The 24,957-nt window shown below is 41.4% G+C and overlaps 1 protein-coding gene across 4 annotated transcripts in view; it reads right to left on the minus strand.

The window, feature by feature from the left end:
* Nucleotides 1-21,624, minus strand: part of klhl13 (kelch-like family member 13) — a 34,066-nt gene extending 12,442 nt beyond the window's left edge. The window contains exons 1-6 of one of the 4 annotated variants that reach the window (XM_080013889.1): nucleotides 21,593-21,624; nucleotides 19,721-19,792; nucleotides 6,776-6,917; nucleotides 4,309-4,441; nucleotides 3,374-3,570; nucleotides 2,050-2,845 (exon numbers count right to left, since the gene is read on the minus strand). In XM_080013889.1, coding sequence (XP_079870015.1) covers nucleotides 2,050-2,845; nucleotides 3,374-3,570; nucleotides 4,309-4,441; nucleotides 6,776-6,917; nucleotides 19,721-19,773 — 1,321 coding nt within the window. In that variant the 5' untranslated portion in view covers nucleotides 19,774-19,792; nucleotides 21,593-21,624. Of the gene's footprint in view, nucleotides 1-2,049; nucleotides 2,846-3,373; nucleotides 3,571-4,308; nucleotides 4,442-6,775; nucleotides 6,918-8,597; nucleotides 8,602-13,025; nucleotides 13,253-19,720; nucleotides 19,793-21,424; nucleotides 21,522-21,592 lie in introns of those variants that run through there. The other 3 variants (XM_080013890.1, XM_080013888.1, XM_080013891.1) reach the window with 3 other exon arrangements.
* Between the last annotated feature and the right edge of the window lie 3,333 nt (nucleotides 21,625-24,957).

The raw sequence follows: 24,957 nt of genomic DNA on the forward strand, positions 1-24,957 counted from the left end.
CAAGTACAAAATTGAATCAATAACAGGAACCTGAGTAGTTGTGATTAGTAAGTTAAATCACAACTTTAACTACCTTTTCCCTTCTTGCTCTTTGGCTAAATGGAGCTCGATGCTCAGGTCTAGAGGTCAGGTTACCATGGTTACATATGGAAAGAGCAGACTGTCATCTGCCCGTTTACTAACCTACAGCTATTTATGGACCTACGCATGCTGCTCTGCTGAGGACTCGCTTGGGGTAAAAATCCAAGTGTGTGTTCTACTCTATTTCATGTATACACACACACACAATTAATATTATATATTTATCACACACACACCTCAATTAACGACTGAGTTCCATTCCTAGGTCATTAAGCAAATTGGTTGATAAGCGAGGACCTGTGTTATTTCACGGTAAGGGGGCGTGCCCATTGCAAACGCTAGTGTAGTGAATACTGACAGACTGCGGGAACGAGACTGACTGAGAATGGTGAGATTAGAGAATGAGAAGAGACAAGACAAGAAAGAGACAGGAGAATGAGATGCTTGACTCCGAGACGTCGGCCCTAAGTCCCGACGGTCGTTAAACAGGTAGGTCCTTAAGTGACGACTACCTGTATACATTCCCCTGAGAAGCTAAATGCAACATGCAAGCAGTTGTAGAAGAGATTACATTTGAGTTCTTGATGTCAAACCTCTTTTGGAAATTCCAAATACTTTGCTTTAACAGCTCCACCTGATGAAAACTGTCATGTGGCAGCCAAGCCCACCCCCGCTCCCCATCTTTAAAATTTACTTCACGGAAGAGAGAGAGAGAGAGAGAGAGAGAGAGAGAAATAAAGAAGAAAGTGGTAAAGGCTTATGATTGCTATGCATTTTCCCTGAGTAGAAGAGAGAACTTAAGGATCAGGTTTTTTTGGAGCACATTTTATAGGGATGACGGAGTGGAAAAAATAACTAGTGATGCTTGAATAATTTGTTCAAAATAAACTTATATATAGTTATACCAAAATAGACCCAGAAAAATAATAAGAAATGGTTGATTGCCATTTTAAGTCTTTTTAGAAAACACTTATCACACACTGTATTAAAAAGTAGACTTCCCATTGACAAAAAAATCTGGATGTCTCATGTTGGGTGTTGCATGTATGTGTTGGAAATGTAAAATATATATAGTTTGTAGAAAAGCAATGTGTCCTTTTTCTTGAAAACAAATCGTTAGGACTAAGAGTTAGGGTCAATGTGTATGAGAATATGCGATACGTTTGGGTGCCTTTCCAATTTAACTGATTTTTCTGTGGGTGGCAGAATTAAGACTCAAACCACATCTGCCGTGGCCAGTCAAAGGTAAAAAAATAAAATAAAAATACAACAGCTGGACATGCAGAAAAAAACAGGGATTTCAGATGACATGGAATGAAAGTGCTGTGCAGCTTTGTAGACAGCCAGTCAACAGGGTCTGTGCTCATTGGTTTAATTATAACCCAGTGGGGAGTGACCGCTCACATTAAGGCACTGTTCTGTCTACAGCAGTTGCAGAGCTGCCTTTAAGTATTGGGTGGCACCGTTCTGTGGTCAAAGTTAAGGGTGACAGGATTCCGGATTGGTCACTGGCACCAACTAACACAGTATGCCATATGTCTGTCAAAAGTCTCTGCTGTCTTTTGGAGAAAATAACCGCAGTTTGTAAATATTAATTTACTAAATTACTTTTAAATTCCAAACACAGCTAACCAACAAATGACAGAGTAAGGATGGTAGCAAGCACTAACGTAATAACTGTGTATAACATAATTAAAGATGAAAGAATATTAGAGAGTCATCATATGTCACCACAGGCCTTTTAGTCTTCACCCTCGTCCTGGCTGCTGCTCATGTAACCATACACTGTTGACATGCCTGCACCATGTCGAGGGTGCACATCACATGCACACAAGTAGAAAAATGACTCGTCATAACTGCAATTATGCTTGAAATTCCCAACTGTACTATATTCCGCTGGTCCAGTATTGATATATAACCCAGTGGAATAGAAACAACTCAACAAGAATTAACAGAAATCAAACTCACCCAGCTCTCCGGCAGCATTGCGTCCACCTACAGCGTAGAGGTGTCCTTTGAGTGCACTGAGGTGGAAGAAGGTACGTTTCTCATTAAGGCATGCCACCTGCATCCACTTGTTGTAGCGGGGGTCATACCGGAACACTGTGTCCACTGCTGTCTTTCCTTTGGTGTCATAGTTGCTTTGGCCGCCTACCACATAGAGGAAGTTGCCAATGACCGCAATCCCATGCTGGTAGCGTGGTGCATCCATGGGGGCCAGCGCCTTCCACTCGTGGGCTTTCTCATCGAACAGACGCAGCTCTTTACTAACAACCAACTGCTGGCGCAGGACCCCGCCCAGAGTGACTAAGTGAGCACTGTCCGAGCGGATGGCCGTTCGCTCTGACTGCATGACAGGCTGCATGTAGGGCATCATCTGATAGTTGCTGGCCTCCAAGAGGAGGTTGACGCAGGTGTTGTCTGTACGCATAAAGTCTACTGTCTGCACGTGATTGATAAGCTCCTGTGGGTTCATAAGAGGGAAGCGAATGTTCTTCATTAGTTTGGAGGCATAGTCCATACGGCCTTCCTCGTAGCGTAGCCAGCGACAGGCCGCCTTGAACAGGTCCAGCTCACTGCAGTGCTTTAGGCTGTTGCTGGACAACACAAATGCCAATCGGTCAAATGGGAGCTTGACAAATTCCCCTGTGCCCAGCAGCGAGGGGAAGTTCTTGAGGATGAAGTTGTTGACGTACTTGTCCACCTCCGTTAGGTTGTATGTGTTGGCAATGCGCCCCACCTCCACACAATTGTCAAGCGAAACCTGTAAGGACCAAACAAGAAAAAAGATATTGAGTCACGAATAACTAGACCGTTTAAAAAGGACCATACCGGTGTCAGACCAAGTTTTAGCCTGTTGCAAAAACTATTTGACATGATGGCTCACATTTCTAGATTTTTAAAAATGTTAATATTGATTCAATGTGTCTCTATTGTCAGGTTTTCAAACAATTCAATCATTCAAACAATATGGTGACAAACCTATTTTATAATAATCTACTGGTTCTACTGACAGTTACCGTAACATCTATTTTTGACGATATTGATGAATGTGAGATATGATCAGGAAAATGTTCAGGGTTCAGTAAATCTGAGTATTAATCAAGCTTAAACACAATTTGACACTAGTGCCGTCCTTTAACACTTTTATGAACAGTCAGGCAGTCATCAGGTAAAGAGGGAAACCTAACAACAACAAAAAGTGCATAATTTCCAATCTAGGAATACAGCTATTTGCACAACTTAATCTGGTATGTAAAGCACCACAGCAGCACTGTAGTGGCCTTCTTACCCCAGATATGAGAAAGACTTTGCAGAAATCAAGCACAGGAAGGATTTGTAGAAAGCTGGCTGCCTCCAGCGTGTCCTGCAAGTTCTCCATGTTGAGTGATAGCTTAGCTGTGTAAATAAAGTCAATGATCTTCTTCAGGCCTATTCGGTTTACACCGTGAAGCTTTATGCACATTAAATCCTGCTCCTTCATTCCACCTGCAAGGGGAGAGAATAAGGGGAAAAAGCATACAAGTCATGCTCACTTGAAAAAGAGTTGAAAAATATGATGAAAACGTAAGGAAAATTCCATCATACAAAACACTATCTGGATTCATGAACACTTCCACGTAAGTGACATTTCTTTCACAACAAAGTGTGCATGTTAATTAATCCCAAATTAGTAATAAATGAGAACTGTGCAGATAATCAAGTTGTATATCCCCACTCGTAAATTTGTCGTGGCGTTTTTCCAAAAAAGGGATATGGCAAAGTAGCTGCCGCAGTACAGAGACTGTACTCTTGGCAAAGTGCTAATGCAAGAATTAAGAAAAATATAATATATAGCAGTATATGAAGCAGTGTACCGGAAAAGAGGAAGCATTTGAACCTGGTTTTCCAGGTGTAAAAATTTGATATCATATGCCACAGTCGTGCACCTGGCAGCACACTTCACATCTTCTGACTTCTCGCTGCATACACAATCGCGACAAGAAATTTGACTATCTCTAGTCTAGCTACACCAAAATGGAGCTTCACATAAGCAAAAACCTGCGCCCTCACCCATTTTGGGTTTGAGTGGAAAAAAACCCCCCCCAAAACACATACAAAGATAAAAAAAAAAAAAAAACATTTTCCTTCTTCCACAAACTAGCCTAATCTTCAAACTACACGCAGATAACCAATACCACCAGTTTGCTACAATTCAACATCTCTAAGGGTCTGTGCAGCACCTACCTGTGAACATGGCTTTGAAATAGTCAGAGGAGGATGCCATCATGGCACGGTGGACAGGGAAGGCTTCGTCTCCATCGCCGGCCACCAGCGTGACGTCACATAGTAATCCCTCTATCCTCAATTGGTCAAATCCCTGGGAGGGGAGAGACAGGACACAAGACAGCTCGTAAGGGAGGCCGCTCTCGAGTCAGAAGTGGCTTCAGTCAGAAGTGGTTCATTTCTGTATCATCCTTTCCAGACTGGCATACAAGGGAAATGGCCGGACAATTTCTTGATATTCAGGGCGATCAATAAAACTGCACATTCTGAATTTTTTGCTCATCTTCAAGCTGAAATTGTAGTTTTTTTTTATTACAATGCATATTGTACAGTGTTGTGAAATTCAATTTAGAGAAATATTCACAGTTACTCGAGTTAAATGTAGTGTGCATTTCTTAACACTGCAGACAGAAAGAGAGTGGCATGGAGTGTTACATCATTCTGATTACCACACAACAGTACACTAGTTTGACATTGTTTACGCATGTGATTTGGCTAATTGAGTTAGCAAGCTTATGTTACTCACCAGGAATGTATACAAGGATGTTGGCCTCCCTCCCGTTGGGCAGGTCAACATTCATTATATTGAGTCACAAGAAGTACTTTTAGCTTCTAGTAAAATTACCGTCCTACATGTTACCGGCCTACATTGACAGAGAGTGTTAGTCCCGCCACTCAGGTAATTTTATTGGACGAACAGCCAAAGCTGTATTTGACAGAAACGTGAAATATGACAAAAACGTGGCCAAAATGTGCCAAAAGTGCCACTGCAAAAATAAGTTGTAGATATGTTGTTTTGCTCTCCTGGGATTATAAATACATTACTTTTTATAAGGTATACCTTATTCTGTGGATGATAATCAAATGAGCGACCACTGAGATCTGCTACTTCGGTTTACTGAACTAAACACAAACCAAAATGTACAAATCCTAAGTAATTACTGAATTGCTCATAGATTACATGTTAAGATATATGTCCCGCAATCTTAATCCCCTTCATCACACACACACACACACACACACACACACACACACACACACACACACACACACACACACACACACACACACACACACACACACACACACACACACACACACACACACACACACGGTTCGGGTTGAACACGCTCGGACGACTCATGCCCCACAATTTTCACCCAAAACACAAAATTAGTGCACATTAAGCAATGGGGTTTCCGGGATGAGCAGGGCGTGGACGGGTTGGCATGGGTGCATGGTCGGCTGGGTGGGCCCCTGCCAGCTGTGCTCGGATCCTGGCGGCATGCCCTTGCCCGGTGCTGGGTGGTGTCCGTCCTGCTGCGGCCCGGTGTTGGCGGAGCTCTGTCGGCCTCTGGGGAGGGGTGGGGTGTCTGTCTATCGGTTGCGGGGCCAGGCTCCAGGCCCGTGGTCTGTGCTTGACATCTGCAGCTCGGGGTTCTGCGCTTGCATCTTATGTCTGCGCATGAGGGTAAGTTGTGTATGCACTTTGGGGGTGCAGGTTTGTCTCGTGCATTGCATCATTTTGTGCGTCTCTGGGGCATGAGTGGGTGTTGCTCTGTAGGCTTTTGCTTCTCGGTGGGTTCAGGTTTTTCTGTGGCTACGGTGCTTTGGGCTCGGAATGTTCTTGCAACCATGGGGGGTCTGTGCGGCTCGTAGGTGGCTGCGGAGCCATTTGCTGCTGCTCAGAGGCACTATGATAAGTTTCTGACTGACTGAAGCAGACCTAATTGGGGAGCAGTCCTATGCACATACAAGTGGGGATGGACGGACAGACAGACAGGCAGACAGGCAGACAGACAGACATCCACCCTCCTGATTATGATGTCCCTCTTTTTTTATTTTTTTTTATTGCTATAGTTGTTACAGAAAGAGGCCATTTGCCTTAACTGTTAATTTTTTTTGTCCATTTTATTATGTTTTGTTATTTACAAGTTATTGTTTGTTTATATATATATGTAGCTGAATGTTATTCTCCCTTGTAAGTCGCTTTGGATAAAAGCGTCTGCCAAATGACTAAATGTAAATGTAAATGTAAATATGTTTCTATGTGTCACTCGCGGTGATTATCCCTCTTGGAGAAGCAAGGATGAATAGTGGCTTGGTTAAGACCCCTCTGAGGAGGGGGATAGGTGGTGACCATAAATGTATTAGAGAAAGGATGAGCTCTTTTCATTCCACGACTCATCCAAAGCAGAGAATGATTTTGTTTGAGGCCCTTGATGATTATTAAAGATTAGCTTTGCAGGTTGAGAATTAGAACTCCAGTTGCACATTGACTCTGTCTCGGATGCAATGGCATACCAATACCCAGTGTTGTATGCCCAGCCTGTTGACAGCACGGGTTATTAAAAATAAATAAATACATTTAAGCTAATAGTCTATACCACATTAACGTCATTGTTAATGTGTTCATCCGAGCCCTCACCTGAAGAACTACTGAGCTGTGCGTGTTGCTTGTGAAGAAGCGAGTGTTTCCAGTCTTTGACGCCTGCAGGTGAGCAGAGATGCCCATATCACCATAACCCAGTGCAACTTTCATGTGAGCGTCGTCGTCCTCCACGAGGGATCTACAAGAAACAAAGGAAAAGAATTATCGTACAAAAGACTGAAATAATCACATCATTTCTAGCAGTTTTGTTGGGAAATAGTACAGGAATGTAAGAAGTAGAATTCAACCACATTTAAAGATGAGTAGAGCACCCTCATTGATAGAGAATGACACTTGCGAAAGGTGACGGTTAAAATTTCATAGATTGGATAGAAATATTGTGGCTGAGGAAAAATTAAGCAAATCATTACGACATGAAGATGCTACTGCCCAAGGAACGTAAACCAAACTTCTCAAGTTGAGCTGCTCAGTAGCCAAATACAAGACAACAGTACAAGACTAACAAGAACGCCTGAGAATGGTCGTGTATAAATGTAAATGCCATTTCCCCAGGAATTTCTCATCTATAATTAAGAGGAGAAAGAATATACATATACATGGCACAACCAAACAGCAACCTCAAAGGATATGTTTGGCAAAATCTCCCTGGGGCTTACAATCACCAACGACAATATTCATTTCAACCAAAACATCAAATAACCTAATAACCAAATTTCCAATAACAATAAATGGCAGTTGCCTTACCCAGTTAGACACTTTGTTACCCCAATAATTAACTTTGAAATGTTGAATGCCATGGTCTCATGCTGAAAATAGCATTAAAGGCTCTGGGAGAAGCTGCCATCATGAATGTTAATTTGATTGTAACACATCCTGATCACACATCAGAATAGTAATCACTTTTATTCTCCAATTAGTTTTGCACATACACCAAACAACTCTCCCTTGATGGCAGCTTTAAAGAAAATGGACATTACAAATATGCCGTGTAAAAAAAAAAAATAAGAGTAACATCTAATAGTAAAAACTTTTATCAAAATTTGGCAATGGCAATACATCAAAAACAGACAAAAAGAAAAGGAAAATAAAATAAAGGCATGACACTTTCATCCGAAAAGGAATAGTAATCCATCACCCCAAAAGGTAAGGCAAATAAGTTACCGATCCATGACAAGGCCACACATCCTTTAAGTCCCTGTAAAGTCAATTCCGAGATTTGTTTCTACATTATACGTGTTATTGCGTCAAACATGGAAAAAGACTGAACTATGAAGGAAGTGCACGGAGCTGGGGGAGCTACCACGCTTCCCATAACAGAATATCCCATTTTCTCATGTTCTATTTTTAACTTCAGAAAAAAATCAAAACAACGAAAAAACCAACCCGTTATTGGTTTTCCGATTTTGGATTTGGATTTTTTTGGATGAATGTATTGGATTAGCGCTGTTTTACACTTGAGAGAGGCCGCACTTTTCCGCGATTGGGCGTGGTTTAAGCGCCTTTTTTTCCACGATTTTGAAAGCTAATTTTATGTACTTGGCAATTTTTTTTTATCATTCAAATTGACGTGGTGTGACAAACTCAGATCCCATATTTATTGTTGCTTTACAGGGACTTTAAAGTCTATCAAATACAGACACAGATAAGAAGACTACTATGGCACCATCTACTCAATGGAGATGACAGGAGGGGGACAATTCAAAAGGTACATTTTACAGGGAGATGACAATACACGGTTTCTAGTTGGAACTTTTGGAAACAAAAACACCACCACGAGATGTTGACTAATTTTCATGGCCAACTAAAGTGGTCACATTTACATTGACACAGAGCACAAGTAGTGTACTGGTACATTTACCCCGTCAGGTGGTAAGTTGGAGAGGCAGCGAGGATAGAGTGGGTGGTCCAAACCACAAAGGAGTGTTGGTGGCTGCCGGAACGAAACAAAGAAAACAACAGCTACAGCATCCCACATCAAAGTTTCGATCCTCCCAAAGATGGCAAAAAAAAGACTGCAACTCAAGCTGCATTCATGAGCAGTCAGATGTATCAAGAGCATTTGAAAACTGCTTTTTTATGTTAAAAATTTAGGGAAATCTGATAGGAAAGCTTACAGTATTCATATTACACTAGAGATTCTATCAACTATGAATTTCATTATATGAATATTCATCACAGTTGGAATAAAAAAAGTTTCATCCTGTGATTCTTGTGTCATAAGTACAAGTATTTTGCATATGTCAATGCACAGGTACGGCTGAGTGTTAGATGTTTTTTGTTTAATGGATTTAAAATTAAAAATTGAAGCGTTGTCTTAGTGGATAAACACACACAAATAAACACAGACACACACACGACAAGGAAGACATAAAGCACAAAATTGTATCCATTGAGCTGTTCCTTTCGTTGAACCAGTGTTAACCAACTCTCCAAAGGAACCACTTAAATAGGGTGGCAAACAATAACACAGGAACTAAAAGAGAAAAAAATGGAAAGCAGAAACAAAGGCGGCACAAAAATGTACCGTTCTACCTGGCTTCCCTAATCATCTATCACTGGAAAGCTTTTGGTCAAAACATTACACCAGGTACAGTTTGGGAGGATAAAATCAAGATTTTCCTCCTAAGGTGGCAGTAGGGGGTCCTCGGAACTTCATCAAAACTGTTCAATTTCCTTTTAGGTGTGTTCATTTTAACTGGCCACATCACGTGATTCAAGGCTAGAACTTACTCCAAGAATTGAGGGACAACAGGCAAATACCAACCATGTGTGCAACTACTTTCTCTATGGATATGGTGATTACTAAGGTTGGGTGTTTATATGTAATGATCCTATATTGTCTTTAAGTGGTAATGGGTCATCAATAAATTAAGATATCATATTGTGATACACGATTTGAGGTCTAGCGTAGGGGCTTTGTCGAGCTAAAATAAATCATTTGGTGAAAAGACCTATTTTTGAGAAATTATAAAAGCAAATTTTTTCAATGGAGATTACTATAAGTCTACCTTTTACTGGTCCATTAGAATTGTAGTCTTTGCATTTCACTTAAGTTGACTGTTCTTGCACGACACGACACGACACGTTACCTTTAGGTCACGGCCGAGACCTGAGACGCTTCAGACTCAACGGAATTGGACTTGCCATCGGTAGGTTTTGTACTCAATAGGGTTGGCTTGGACTTGATAAGCCTTGGACTCGATAACCATTGGACCTGATAGGCTTCGGACTCGGACCTAAACACTATCTACTGTTACTGCACATAAAATTGTACCATTGGTGAGACGTAGCCGGTGAAAATAATAAAAACACACTATTTGGAAAACACATGGATAACTGCACAGAGAATTGTCGGACAGGCTTTACAAGCACAATGGAAGAAAAGAAAAAGATAGCAGCTTATTAATCCCTACCCTAAACAATCATTGATGTAAAGATATGAACTAACTGGATATAAGATATGGACTATCTGGAACTGAATTGGATTATTATTATTATTATTATTTTATTTATTATATATTTTTTTTAATCACGCTGGAAGAGCAGTTGGAGGAAAGTGACGGCAACACTATTCATGGAGCAAGAAGAGGATGCCTGCGGCCTCCTGTCTTCAAGATGAAGAATGTTGTATACTCTTGTTGTTCTCTGAGCATGATGACTCCAGCGGCAGCATCCAGAAATGTACATATTCTGAATGACCTTCAAACATATTGGAGGGACTGACAAGTTACATGTAGGTGAAGCAATGTGGCTTCCTATAATGCACTTGCAGTATAACTGGCATCACAGGAATATCCTAATTTGTCCTCTTATCCGATCCTACCAACCAGAGCGGTGACAGACAGCTAAACTAAGGTGAGCTTTCACAACCGCCGACCACTCGTACGCAATAAAACCAGTAGCCTACATGGTTAACAGCTGCAACTTCTGAAACCCCAAGGTCCATACAAAGCAGATCTGCTATAAATGGGGCTACGCTCAGAGACTGAGCTGTTACTCTGAATGTCAGTGCCATGTATGTCTATGTTTAATGCTGTTTGGAGTTAAGTGCTACAAAGCCCTGTGGGATTTGATTTTCAACTGCTGCTGACGAAAGGAGCTGCAGTTTTCTTCTTGCTTCTAAATTGGAAGTACTTGCTGCTATATTGACCCCACAGAACTCTGAGTTGCTAGGTCCCTGACCAATGAGGTGGCATACAATCTGATTGGCTGGAAAAGGCACAACAGTGACAGGAGCAGGCCTGGGGCAGAGCAACGCTTGAAGAATGGTATCTATCCAAACCATATTCAAAACCCCTTGTCCAAAAGCAGCCAGGCACCTCTATTGATAGACTGCAAATTAAGTCTCTTTTGAAACTGGCTACCTTGTTTTCTACCTACTGGCACCTCATGGTGATGCATTGAGATTTTAATTAAAATCTGTCTAATTCTTCAATTAATAAGAGGGAATCACTATTGGTATCTAATCAAACAATGTTCAATTTATGAATAGCAGTCTGTTTATTGACGATAAACAGTTAAAAACATCTCACAGACACAGAAAAACAAGAAAAATAAAAAATAGATAACCAAATATCTTTGTGTCTTTTGTGTAAACACAAACCTCCACCTTGATATATAATGGGTTAAAGGTGAAGTTTTAAAATATTCAAAGACCACTTACTTACTAGAGGAACAGACAGTCCTGTCTTAATTATGCACGAAGACAGACTCGCTGGCACAAAATCATGTGGGGAAAATGCCCTTTCGTCCGATGGACACAATATTTGAATTTTAATAAAAATGTATCCTTATAACATCAAGTTTTTCCTAATTCAATTCTTTTTAGACTTTATGCAGAGTCAAGAACAAACTCAATAACTCTCCCCCAAGCTTGAAATTATGCCATGGGTCCTAGAGGCATTGAACCATCCCCATTTTTCGCTAACATAAAATCCGCTCGACAGGCAGCTAACAAGTCTATATATAGACTCGGGTGGGCTTGCTGCAGGCAATCACACACATGCGCATACATGGCCTCAGCTAATTCTCAATTAAAAAAACACCACTGTATAAAACAACTACCAGCAGATCACAAAACTCAGATTCAGATTCAGATAGCAAAATCTTCCGGTATACCGTGTTAAAAATGACTCCACCAAATCCAAAAGAACAGAGGTTAGACCCAAAGGGCATGAACAGAGTGACTTTTCCCTGACCACGGCGCAACCTATAATTGGGGGCCCAATATCAGCCTGCCTAAAAACACAACATACAATATACAGGCTTCAAAATAGCAACTGGTTGTAGGGCAGAGCCTGAGTGGCACAGCAGAATAAGGTGGAGCTCCACTTGGTGATGTTATCACTGTGAATATAACTCTTGTAAAAGGAAAAGAGAATTTACACAACTGAGGCATGTAAGCCTATAGTTCAAAGCCAAATGCTTACAACCATTACAAACCAAATAATTTATCTACATTTTTATTTTTGTAAATCTACAATCAGATATTATATACCTACAGGTTTGTGTCACTACTGTGCGTTACATTTTTATACATAATATATTTACATATGTAATTAAAGATGGACATGCTGCAAGTATTTATGATTTAATACAATTTATTTTCAGGATTACGTGGACAGCCTAGAGGAAAAATAAGAAGGATTTTTTTTTTTCCAAGTATCCACTTTGTCTCAACCCTCACAGAGAAATAATTAAGAGGTTATCATTGGCCTATAAAGGCTAGCTTGTGTTCCCAGTGCATACATTCATACATTCCTTCCTTTTTTAAAGATATATACTCAAAACCAGCTATTTCCCAGTTACTATACACAAGTCAAATAAGACACCCATGTCCATTACAGCCGGGCAATGAAAGCACCCATAAGGAAGCGGAGGGATGGAGCCCATCTCCGTTCTACCCTCCCCCCTCCCGAGCACTAGCAGATGACAATAGCTCCTAAACCAGGGCACGCCAGACATCCTGACAAAGGCAGGCTCCTCCCAAGCTTGCTGAGTCCCTGTGACCAAACAAACATAGCACAGAGAAAATGAGAGAGGCGCAGATGTAAAGCGACCCATGGCTTAAACTAACAGCAAAACCACAGAATTCCACTATCAAGTGAAATAATATAATCCAGACAGGGAAGAGTTTAACGTTGACAAACCATATTGTGCTTAATAATGGCTGCAGCCACAGAGAACATCCCCATGTAAATAACATCCCAAACTGAGCTAGAACACACATAAATATGTAGCTTGTCAGAGAAATCGTACAATGAATCATATTTTGTCTGTTACTCACATGTAGGCAGGCGAAAGAGGTGAGGACCTGGATGTCTTAAGCACTGGCACCGGGAATTTCCAGCTGACAGGGGACCCGCTTTTCCATTTTAACGGCATGTTGTTGTCACCAGAACGGTGCTACAGTAATACCAACACCGAAGAGCATATCCATGAAAAGGCTTCCAATGCGGGCTTCCATCCTACTCTGCCCACACCATGTAAAGGGGGAGGGAGAGCAGCAGTAATAGGAACACACTGGCAGCAGTGAAGGCTACACACATGCTGCATGTCACAGTCGTGTCCTGGTAGGAGGGGAAAAAACCCTCCCGTCACCCTTTCAGGGTTATTTAACAGCCCAGCAGCTCAGCAACAGTGCCATCTTGTTAGCGGAGTGGCAATTACAGTGCAGCATTTTGTTAGTTATTTGCAAGGGTTATTAGTTATTGAGTAAAAGTAACACAAAAAAACTTGGATCAAATTTGGCAAATAATATCTGAAAACCGCCAATGGATCTTAGCACTATATTCCAGTTATAAAGCCTATGAATCAGAACAATTAAAATTGAAAAATAACATTTTTAACAATGGCTTGGTTATTTCTACAGCTCACACTTCTTTATGTCTCAGTTGCCAAGTCTCTGTGTTACCCGTACAAGTGGGCTGCCACAGATATGTGAGCTTTAGCTATTAAAATCAGTACCGTGTTAAAGAATGGCAATAACACTCAAACTACACACAACTTTTGGCCGGAGAAGTCAGGTGACCACTACTATTCCCAAGTCTCAGAACCATTAGCTGCTCTCCGTCTGCCAAAACCACCAATCCATTTGTACTGAACATGACGTGATAGTTTGAAATAATTGATCGACAAAAAATTGAAATTGTCTTAGAGTTGAAATTTCTTAGGATATTAAAAGCTTAGACCCTGATGAGTTTCACTCAGACCTTAAGTTTTCTTCACAAATAGCTCCACTTCTTCAGTTTTTGCCAACTCTTTCAAGACAGGTGCACCCCCTCCTTCATCTCACCACCTGCATTTCTTTGTTACTGAAAGCAAGTTTGCACCTCCTACAGACCAATGTCACTAATAAACACAGGTCTAAAGATCCTTGCAAATGTCCAGGAAATTAGAAAATGCCGTTCCCAAGGTCATATTCACTCAACTGGGTGTATATTGTCAAACCCAGAAGGAGACCCCTTTGCCTGCTCTTCAGTCACCATTTGCTCGCCACTTGCTCACCAAAGAACTAAAGATACAACATAAATATTATCGATTGAAGCCTATTAGTCTATTTAGAGACCCCTTCAAATATCTTGGGGCATGTGTCACAAGAGAATTTTCAAATTGAAATCCAATCTCTCGAATGTATGTGCCCAGGCAAAGCAGAACTAGTTAAATAGTCATCTGTCTCTTTATTCCTCATTGGGCGAATAGTCGGTCAAAATGGCCCTACTTCTCAGGTTCCTCTTCGATTTTCTCAACTCAGTTAAAACTGTGGACTCTAATCTTACATTTGGAATGGCAAACATCCGTGGTGGGGTATCAGATGTCATGGGTTGGGATATAGGACAAAATCCAATTCCTGTAAATGCCTTGTGCTCTATTCATTCCTGATGATCTGTAAAACCGGAGACTGAGACTTCTATGATAATGCCTGTTCTGTAGCATGACATAGCCATCATGTTTTAGGGAGTAGAGTTCACACAAGTCTATATTATTACCGGCTACGACTACCCCAAGGTGGAATGCCTTGACCTCCGAATTTAATTTACAGACATCATTTTTTAAGCAATCAATGTGGAAAACAGCTTTGTGATCCTTTATGGTGTTTTTCAGAGCATTTCATTGCTTTATTTGATGTAGCTACTCATTGAAGGTCTTATGATGATCCTGTAATGTCTGTTTTGCAGGTTTGTAAAATTCTCTTCGGTACTGACCATTCCTATTTTTCACTGCTTCCATGAAACTCTCATGTTGCCTCCAGCAAGAGTTCGCACGATTTCATTATAGCGACAATAAGCAGAGATTCTGTATATTCATGTTGCTTTGTTGGGTCAAAGACAATGGCAGGAGGAAGCATGGGTGTACTTGATGTTGCCAAAAGCCAACTTTGGCCACTTCAGCGACTAGGAGTGATCAATGCAGGCACATACACCAATCAGCGACAACATTAAAACCACTGACAGGTGAAGTAAATAACATTGCTCATCTCGTTCCAATGGCACCTGTCAAGGGGTCAAATATATTAGGCAGAAAGTGAACAGTCTGTTCTTGAAGTTTATGTATTGGAAGCAGGAAAAATGGGCAAAAGTAAGGATCTGAGTGTCTTTGACAAAAGCCAAATTGTGATGGCTAGATGACTGGGTCAGAGCATCTCCAAAGCGGAGATGCTCTGCGTTCCCAGTATACAGTGGATAGAACTTACCAAAAGTGGTCCAAGGAAGGACAACAGGTGAACCGGGGACAGGGTCGTAGGCTCATTAATGCATGTGGGGAGCGAAGGCTTGCCTGTCTGGTTTGATCCCACAGAAGAACTACTGTATCACAAATTGCCGTAAAAGTTAATGCTGCTATGATAGAAAGGTGTCAGAACACACAGTGAATCACAGCTATCTGCGTATGGGGCTACGTAGCCGAAGACCGGTCAGAGTGCTCTTGTTGACCCCTGTCCACCGCCAAAAGCGTCTACAATGGGCATGTGTGCGTCAGAATTGGACCATGGAGCAACGGAAGAATGTGGCCTGGTCTGATGAATCAAGTTTTCTTGTACATCATGAGGACGGCCGGGTGCGTGTGCATCTTTTGCCTGTGGAAGGGATGGCACCAGGGATGCACCATGGAAAGCCGGCGGAGGCAGTGTGATGCTCTGGGCAATGTTCTGCTGGGAAACCTTAAATCCTGGCATTCATGTAGATGTTACTTTGACAGATACCACCTACCTAAAATGTTGTTGCAGACCACCATTGTATTGTTGTACACCCCTTCATGGCAACGGAAATCCCTGATGGCAGTGGCCTCTTTCAGCAGAAAAATGTGCCCTGCCACACTGCAAAAATTGTTCAGGAATGTTTTGAGGAATAAGACAAAGAGTTCAAGGTGTTGACTTGGCCTCCAAATTCCCCAGATCTCAGACACCGGAAATGACACGATACCATGCGCGGGACAGGATTTTTTATTGATGAATTGATCACTGTAAAAAAATAATCAAATAAAAGCTGAATTTAAATAAGAAATATATTAAAAACCTGGAGAAGAAAAGTAAAATAGGTATGTTGTGTGTTTCTGGCTGCTGCTCTGTGCACTCCCTGCCTGCTCTCTTAGCCTGTAGCTTGTTGCGCCACTCCCTAGTCGATCCCAACATGACCAGATATTAAACATGCTTCATATCTTGCCGGCATCTGCGAGCCCCTGGCCAGCAGTCGGATTGCATTGTGAGCAGTTCACACCACATGCTCGTTGCTCATGGTATGTTATGATTTGCCTCCGATCTCCAAAAACCTGTCAGCAAGTGAGGAAGTGAGGTCTTGGCGGCAGGCGGAACTGCCACACACCAATTTATTAATGAAAAGGCTTAAGATTGGAAAAGATTTAACAAATTCACCAGACATAAATCATAACTATATATCTATAATTCACCAGATAGATATAATACAACACAAAAACAACTGCAATACACTGAACTACACTTAACAACAATAAATGTAGGTGAATGGATATTTAAGAATTAAACTGTGTGTGTGTGTGTGTGTGTGTGTGTGTGTGTGTGTGTGTGTGTGTGTGTGTGTGTGTGTGTGTGTGTGTGTGTGTGTGTGTGTGTGTGTGTGTGTGTGTGTGTGTAACATTTGTGAACCAGTAACTGAAATCTTAAAGAAATTAGAAAAAGATAAAATGATTAAACTCATGAAAACTCAGCCCTGTGCAAAATTGTCATTACCTCTGTTTTTACTTTGCTTCTTTTTTCTTTAAGCAGGTTTCTCAGTCTTGGAGCTATGCTGAGGAGAAACAGCTCCTCATCTGTTGACTGGCCGAGCACATTCAGCACCTCATCCTCAAAATCTCCGGTCCTTCCCTGCCTTCTCTTTTATCCCTGGCTTGACTGCTGAGAAACTGGAGGAGCAGGGGAGACTGTGGGAGCCTGGAAAGTGCACGACACCTCAGGGGCCACGACTATTGTAGACATGGCTCCAGAGAATCTCGGCGGGAGGAAGGGAATTTGATCCCTCAGGAGCCAGGGACTCCGGGGTAGACGGGAGTCTTGAAAAGGGGTTGTCTGACTCCAAGAAGCACATGTTGAGGATGAAGGTGTCTGTGTCCTGTGGCTGAGCCTGGGAGGATAGGGTGGGCTGGGGACTGTAGGGTTCGTCATCCGGGGTCAAGTTTGAGGAGGTGGGCCTCTCTTTGACATGCGACTCTAGGAAACCCATGATAGGAAAATACTTCCCTATGTTTTTCTGCTCTTCCCTGGCACCACTCCTCTTCTCACGAACATCCTTTGTCTCCTTTATATACCTGTCCCTGAAGTTCTACATTCTTCATTCATTGTCTACATACATGAGATGGGGGGTTTACTATCTTATACCTTAATGAAATAAAAAATAAATTATCGACTGGAATGAAAGTTGGACTGCTGTCATCCAACTATAAAAGAAGGAATCTCTTTGTATGTACTATATGTCTGTATGATTATCTCAACGACCGTTCAACCGGTCTACTTCACACTTGGTGGGTATATAACTGGGGACCCAAGGACGTGCAGTGGAGGCTTGGGCCGTTATTCGACAAAAAACAATATCACAATATTTGCCACCATATGCAATATTGTCATAGTATTGAAATATTTGAATAAACAAGTGAACAGCAAGTTATCCAAAAGCGCATATTGGGTGTGTTTTTTCACCTGAGAAAGGGGGGTATTTCCCTGGTGTTGTTCACCGCGACTTTCACAAACAGCCATGTTTTGAACGTGCACTGCACTAGTTACTTCTACAACAGGAATATTGCTTATGGTATTATTATTTTAAGTTCACTTGGCCTGTATGAAATGTAACATTATCATGTCTTGTAGGTAATATTCATTGGCCATGGGTCATATATCGCGAATCAACACAGCATTTAAACACACACCTGGTATGCCCACTTGGTATGAAACCAGTTTCCACGACAGGGACCCCATTCCAAGGTCCCGATAAACTCGTAAGGACGGGTCGTAGAACTCGGAGAATTCGGACACTGCTAAAATCAGCTTCTCCTCCATATTGCAGAGGTACTTCCTGTCTACTTCACCGCTTGTTTATAATGGTCCAGCGGGGATTACGTCACAGCATGCAGCGCTACTCTGCGCAAAAGTTAAACCGTGGACCTCTGCAGCTGTGCAGATCCTGTGTGGAGCAACCAATACACACACATGGAGTTAAGAGCTCAGCGAGCACCGCGTCCTATGTGAAAGGCCCTTAAGTCTGCAAGCTTTTACTCTACACAGCATTCACTGAATCACTTCACACTTTAGGGTGCACACCTCCTTTACCAAACACTAGCCATCTGCGATCTGAGCAACTGTCACTCCTTTGTGGGTTGTCAAAAACCTTCAGCCTCTTCAACCTTCAGTAAATTTGCAATTTCAAATAGTGAGTCAAAGCGCTGCTTAAAATCCATCATTAGAATGCTTTACTAGGTAGATTTCAGTCCAAACCGATGAAAAACATTTTTATCTCAAAATGATTTGATAAAATTCGACTAAAGAGGCATACTAAAAGCAATGTTATCCATGAAAATGGTAAGATTCTGGGGACTTTTTGTCCTGGAATGGAATTCTGTTTTCCAAGACATACTACCAAAATTCAGAACAATCCAGGAAAAAAAAAAAAGTGCCTCCACACTGCACCTTTAACATGCTCCAGCATATTGAAGACAACCATCCATTTATTAATTACTCCAATTACAATAGGCCCATGCCCCAAACTTAACTAGCTAAGATTAAACAGGTTTAGGGCTGGCCCATAGCTTCCAAACTCAGACCATTTATCCAAAAGACCATTTTTCCATCTACACTCCACCCAATGGCGTTAAAGTAAATCCAATTATTACTGAATATGAGTGATGAATCTGAGACTTCCAAGTGAGATGATCATTTAGATAAGGTTTTCAAAAGGCAGCTTCAGTGAATTCTACGATGCTGTTTCCCTCACCTTGTTTATGTTTTTAGGATGAAATAGGCTTATACGTTTGTTTGCAGGACCAAAGGAATAAGTGAACAAGCGTTATATAATACTCAATAATAATTGAGTAACTAATTAAAAATTATATTTCCTTAAGATTATAATATACTATACACAAAATATCATGACATGTGTGACATCCCTAATAGCAATACCAAGGTACTTATTGATATCATTGTATGCAAAGCCTATGAAAGAAACATCGAACGAGTAAAATATTTTCATCCACCAAAACTGAACATTGGATTATGCTTTATGAAACAATAATAGATGCTACTGTAATCATAATTTCCTTTTTTGTGTAAATCAGATAATTAAGTAGCACCTTAAATTAAACTGAAACATTGGAACGATGGACATGCCACATCTGACAGCAGTTTGCCTCAACAGCCATATGATAGGGATTTTTTAATGTTTGTGGAGAAGTGCGACAAATATTTGTTTGAAATATGTCCGCATGACCCAAAGAAAGTTCAGCAAACAATATATTGGACAATACCTGTCATGTAGTCCCATGGGCATTGTCTCCCCTCTGTGTACAGGGTGCTCCATCCCCTCGCCAAAGCCACGCCTAAAAAACAAAGAAGAGAATGTGCTTTTAAATATTTTTTTCTCCATCAATTGGACGATGAGAAATACGCTTGAATTGTAGATCAAGACAATTTGCAGTTTTGTTTCAATCCATGTTAGTCATTTTTAACGCTGCTCTATTTACCAACATTATTTTTAGTTTAAACATCAAATTCAACAAAGCAATTCAAAATGTAAAGCTCTAAACCAGCAATATAACAATTCATAATTGCAAATGATCAATATTTATATTTCTGACAAATAAGGATGACTAATGGCCTTACTTAGTTAATGTAATTGATGAATACCCAAGGGTTTATTTCATTTTAAAACAAATAATATAGGAACCAAGCATTCAATATGACTGAGCTCCAATAGTGTTCTATCTAATTTATTATCAAATTATAGTAGGATTTGTTTTGCCAAATTAACAAATACTGGTCACTTTGAAGATCCTTTCTGAAAGATAATTTAAAATACCTCATTTTGATTATCTTTTGAAATTAAGATCAGTTAGAAAGGTTATCCAAATCTAATAAGCTCATGTATAATAGTGATGCTCATTTGTCTCACCATCCGAGCACTTTAGTGGCAGTCCTGAGACAACATAAAAAATATGAGGAACAATAAATTCTCAATTGATCATAGATTGACCGATAATATAAATGAAATAAAATCTATAAGGCTGAGCTTAAACTTAATTAGGACATACAATTGTGTGTTGCGGTAATTATATCATACAATATATTACACTGTTGCATCTAAAATGAAACAAAATGTAGGGTAAAACGAATGACACTAGACCCAAAAACATAACAGACAAAGTTCCATAGCAGACTGATAGATTCATAACCATGCCTCTTATGTACAGGCGATGGCATCCGATCATGAGGTCAATCCGGCTTGCTTACTGTATACAACCTGTTGCGCAGAAAAAGTCAACATTTCAGAGACCACTCTAATCGTCCGATCATTAAAAAGTCGAATACCAAAATTGATGAGTCGACAATGGTTTATAACAGGAGTTATATGATAAAAGCTAAGAAGCGTAGATAAAAACAAGATCCCCTAATCAAATATATGTATGTACAGTATGTACAGTGCTTTATATGAGAAAATAGTAATGTATAGTATCCAATATCCAGCTTATTGTGGATTGCACAATGATGCAGATAAATATAAATCCACAGATTGATTGCTGATACATCGCAGATGAATACAAACACTGTCTTATGCAGTGAAACCAGTGTGTTAGTAACTGTGAGTTCAGCGGCTTCCTGGCTAGCTGACTTAACGTGTTAGGCTAACAACAACAACGCGCCGGTTAACTTTTATTATTACTGTTATTATTATTATTATTATCACCATCGGTTAATCCAGTGCGTAAACCTAACACCGCCGACACTTGGCGACATGTGTGGGTCGGTGTTGCTAACACTTCTCCACCGAGCTTAGCTAACGACCAGCACTGACATTAGCTAACTTGATTTAACTACGAGGACAAGTGTGCCCCGGGCTAGCTCTCGGGTTCGCCGCCGCTCGTTAGTGACTTTACTCCGCCCGCTCGGCGGGCGAGTGAAACTGGAACCTCCGCGGCGTTAGTCGCCGATACTTCCGAGAGTTTGGTTGATACCGCTGGGTACGTCGGGTGGCCGCTCCGCCGTCACCCAACTTCGAACGCTCCCGACTTCGCGACCGCCCGCGGCATCGACAAACGCCGGCTGCGCTAGTTCGCCGCCCCCCGCAGAGCTCCGGCGGCGTCCGCCGCCTCGGTTTCTCGTTTAGGTGGCGGCGGCCATACCTTCGACAGCGGGATAACTGGCGTCCTTGTTTTCCTCGCGACCCCCCCCCCCCACCACCACCCCCGCCCCCTTCCCGAAATCCACTTAACCCGCACGCCCCGCCCCCCCCCGCGCCGCCGCGGCCAACGGGAAGGCGGCTCACTGGCACCCGCCGCAGCATCGCCACTCCCGATTGGCCGAGCCCGCGCGTCGATCTCGGCGCCTCCGCGACTAAATAAAGCCGCTTCTCGAGCGCAGTGGCGAGCGCCGAAGCGCCCGCGCGGCCGCCGCGAGCCGCCGCGAGCCGCCGCTTTAATCGCGCGAACGGTACCGATCGAGCGCGGGGAGACCCCCGACCCCCGAGCGCCAGTCCTCCTCCCGTGACCCGTTACGGCACGGGAGGCTGTATTTAGAACCGCTTTGCCCGCACAGCTCATTCATTCTGATCCCGGGACTTTGCCGTCTCTTCTCGTTTTCCGTTTTTGTTTTTGTTTTTGTTTTTTCTTTTCTTTCTCTTCTCTCTCCTCGTCTGGGAACTCAAGCCGCTTCCTTTTGGGGGCGATTAACAACTTTGACCCTTTCAACGTGGTTTCAACGGCCCAGTTTGAACAACTTTAGTTGACATGGCATTTCTACCTGGACCTGATTGCTCAGGATGAAATTGTTATTGTTATTATTGTTATTTCCCCGGTGAGGATGTGTGTGTGTGTGTGTGTGTGTGTGTGTGTGTGTGTGTGTGTTTTGTTTTTTGTTTTTTTGTTTTTTGTTTTTTTGTTTTTTGTCTGGTGACAATTTACCAACCTCGGTGTTGCCCACTATACAGAACCTCTTGACACCCCATGAATATCCCTGACCTGGATTTCTGACAACTGGACAGCGGTGGAAGAAGTACTCGGAGCTTTTACTTAACTAAAAGTACAATTGCCCTGACAGACACACACACACACACAGCTCCACAATTCAGTACTACATGGTTCAGTACTTCTCAGCAATTACTTTCTAACATGTATACAGTAATGTGTTTGGAAACAAATCACTGAATAAACTTCACAGGGACTTTTATTATGTGTACATATTATGGTAATTTTCCTCCCTGATTCAGTCATAGTTTGAGGCTCCAGTGAAGAGAGACATATAATACAATCGAGTTATTAAGATAAGACAAGATAGGATAAAGATACTTTATCAATCCCCAAAGGTAAATTCCAGAATTGAGCCTGTGAGAGGGGCTTAGGGAGTACAAAATGACCACCATGGAGGCAGGTCCTCAGTGTTGATCTTGGGTTACAGTAGAGTTAACGCAGAACTCTCTCGTACTCTTGCACTCTTGAATTCTCATTGGGAGTCCTATTGCTATTGTAAATGAAAAACTCACGTCCGTAGTCTGTGGATGTCATGGATCCACCGCACTCACACACAAGATGACTAAAATGTGTATTCGGGCACTTCCGACATGCTGTCTTACAAGTTTGATCCAGATCGGTCCATTATTGTGGAATGATTTTGTAAAAAACTGTATTTTTATAATCCCCGCAACGTACACCACATGCACAACGACGCATGTACAGCGGACATGACAGCATTGCAGTCTAGTGATTAGTCAGCAGCCGGGTCCTCACCAAGATGGCGGCACATGCAGATGTGACTGACGTCAGAACTTCATGGATGTCATGCATCCTTTTTTCCATTATAGAAAGATCACATGCACATAAAAATAAAAAATAAAAAGATATGGATTTCCCTGTTTCTCAAAAAAACCTATTTATTCTCGTGACATATTCAGTGGTTCATTCTCTTATCTTGTCGATGACATTGATACAAAGTCCATTTCCTCCGTTTCCCTCGGCATTGCTCCTCTTGAGCTTTTATCCTATGAATTCACTGTTCCATATCATATATTTCATTCGCAATTTTCAGCCATCCATCTTGGGTTGGTGGTTGTGCCTTGTACCATCCTTTTGTAATAGCCTTTTTACTAAGCTGTCACCAAGACTTCCCGCAAATATCTCTCTTCTCTTAACATAATATCCCCTGTTATATTACCAAAGTACAGTACTATACATGACCTAGGTATATCATGGCCCAGAATTCCGCTACTTACCATTATCGAACATTTCTCCACAACTGTGCAATTTCAGGACAAAGCCAAAATACATGGGAACGGTCTACATTTATTGCCCTACATCAAACTCCAACATGGTTTTGCTTGAGTATTCGCTCTTAATTTTGGGTAAAGAATCTAATTACATTCTTCCGACAGTGTCCTCTCCAAGTGCGTGAGGATGTTGTCGACTGGTGTATTCTCCAAATACTGTATGCAACCATTCATCTTCTGAAATATTCACACCTAGTTCTATTCCCCATTTCAGCTTTATATATAATGTTGTGTTCCCTCTGCTCACCATTAGGTGCTGATATAATGTATTTACTGTTTTATATTTATTTGAATTGTAAACTCCAATTAGGTTGTAATTATTCAATTTTTATCAAAATTTACATTGTGCTTTATTTCTCAACCATAAAAGTCCATTAACTGAAAATATCTTAAGTGGTCCTGGTTGTTTAATGTATCGTTTTGTATCAGCTGCTGGAAACTCCTCGCATTTCCATTTTTAATTACTGTGCATAATGCTGTTATTCAACTTGGAATCCATTGTTTGAACCTCTGGTCTAGAGTGCCCGGGAAGGAATGTCTGCCATAGGCTATCCATCGAAGTAGTCGGAACACTTTCTCTAATATATATTTATATTATTTGTATTTGTATATATTTGTATATTTATATATTTGTATTCGATTAAACCACAACTCTAACGTAAATCGAGTGGCAGTATCTACCCATTCAAATAAATCCTCTGCTACATCTCTGTCTCCATTGAGGCTTTGTATTCCCCTTCCTTGTACAGTATTGCTCGAGATGTTTCCATTTTTGCCTTATACTGTAGTCCTTAGCACACCAATAAGCTATCAAGTTATATTTTTCTCGTATAATTTTGGATGGGTAGTAATCCATTGTTAAAATCTATGTTTCTGCTAAGTTCAGTTTATATCCAGAGCAGAAGCCAAACATCTCCAGTTGATTGGTTAATATAGGAAGGCATGCGGCAGGGTCCTATAAATAACAGATCACGTCATCAGCAAAGAGTCCAGTGATGTGTTCTTCGTTCCCAACCTTTATCCCTTTAGGGTCTGTATTCTGCCTCATTGCTTTAGCCAGAGGCTCTATAAAAATTGAGAATAAGGTCAGCGAAGGACAACATCCCTGCCTGGCAGACATTTCTAATATTGTACACCCAGTCAGACTGCAATTTATTTTTATCCTTGCAGTTGATTTTTGGTAATGTGTTTTAATACATCGGATGGCCTTGTCATTTCGTCCAAATGTCT

This window comes from Zeus faber, assembly GCF_960531495.2.
Source record: "Zeus faber genome assembly, chromosome: 14".
Classification (NCBI taxonomy): Eukaryota; Metazoa; Chordata; class Actinopteri; order Zeiformes; family Zeidae; genus Zeus; species Zeus faber.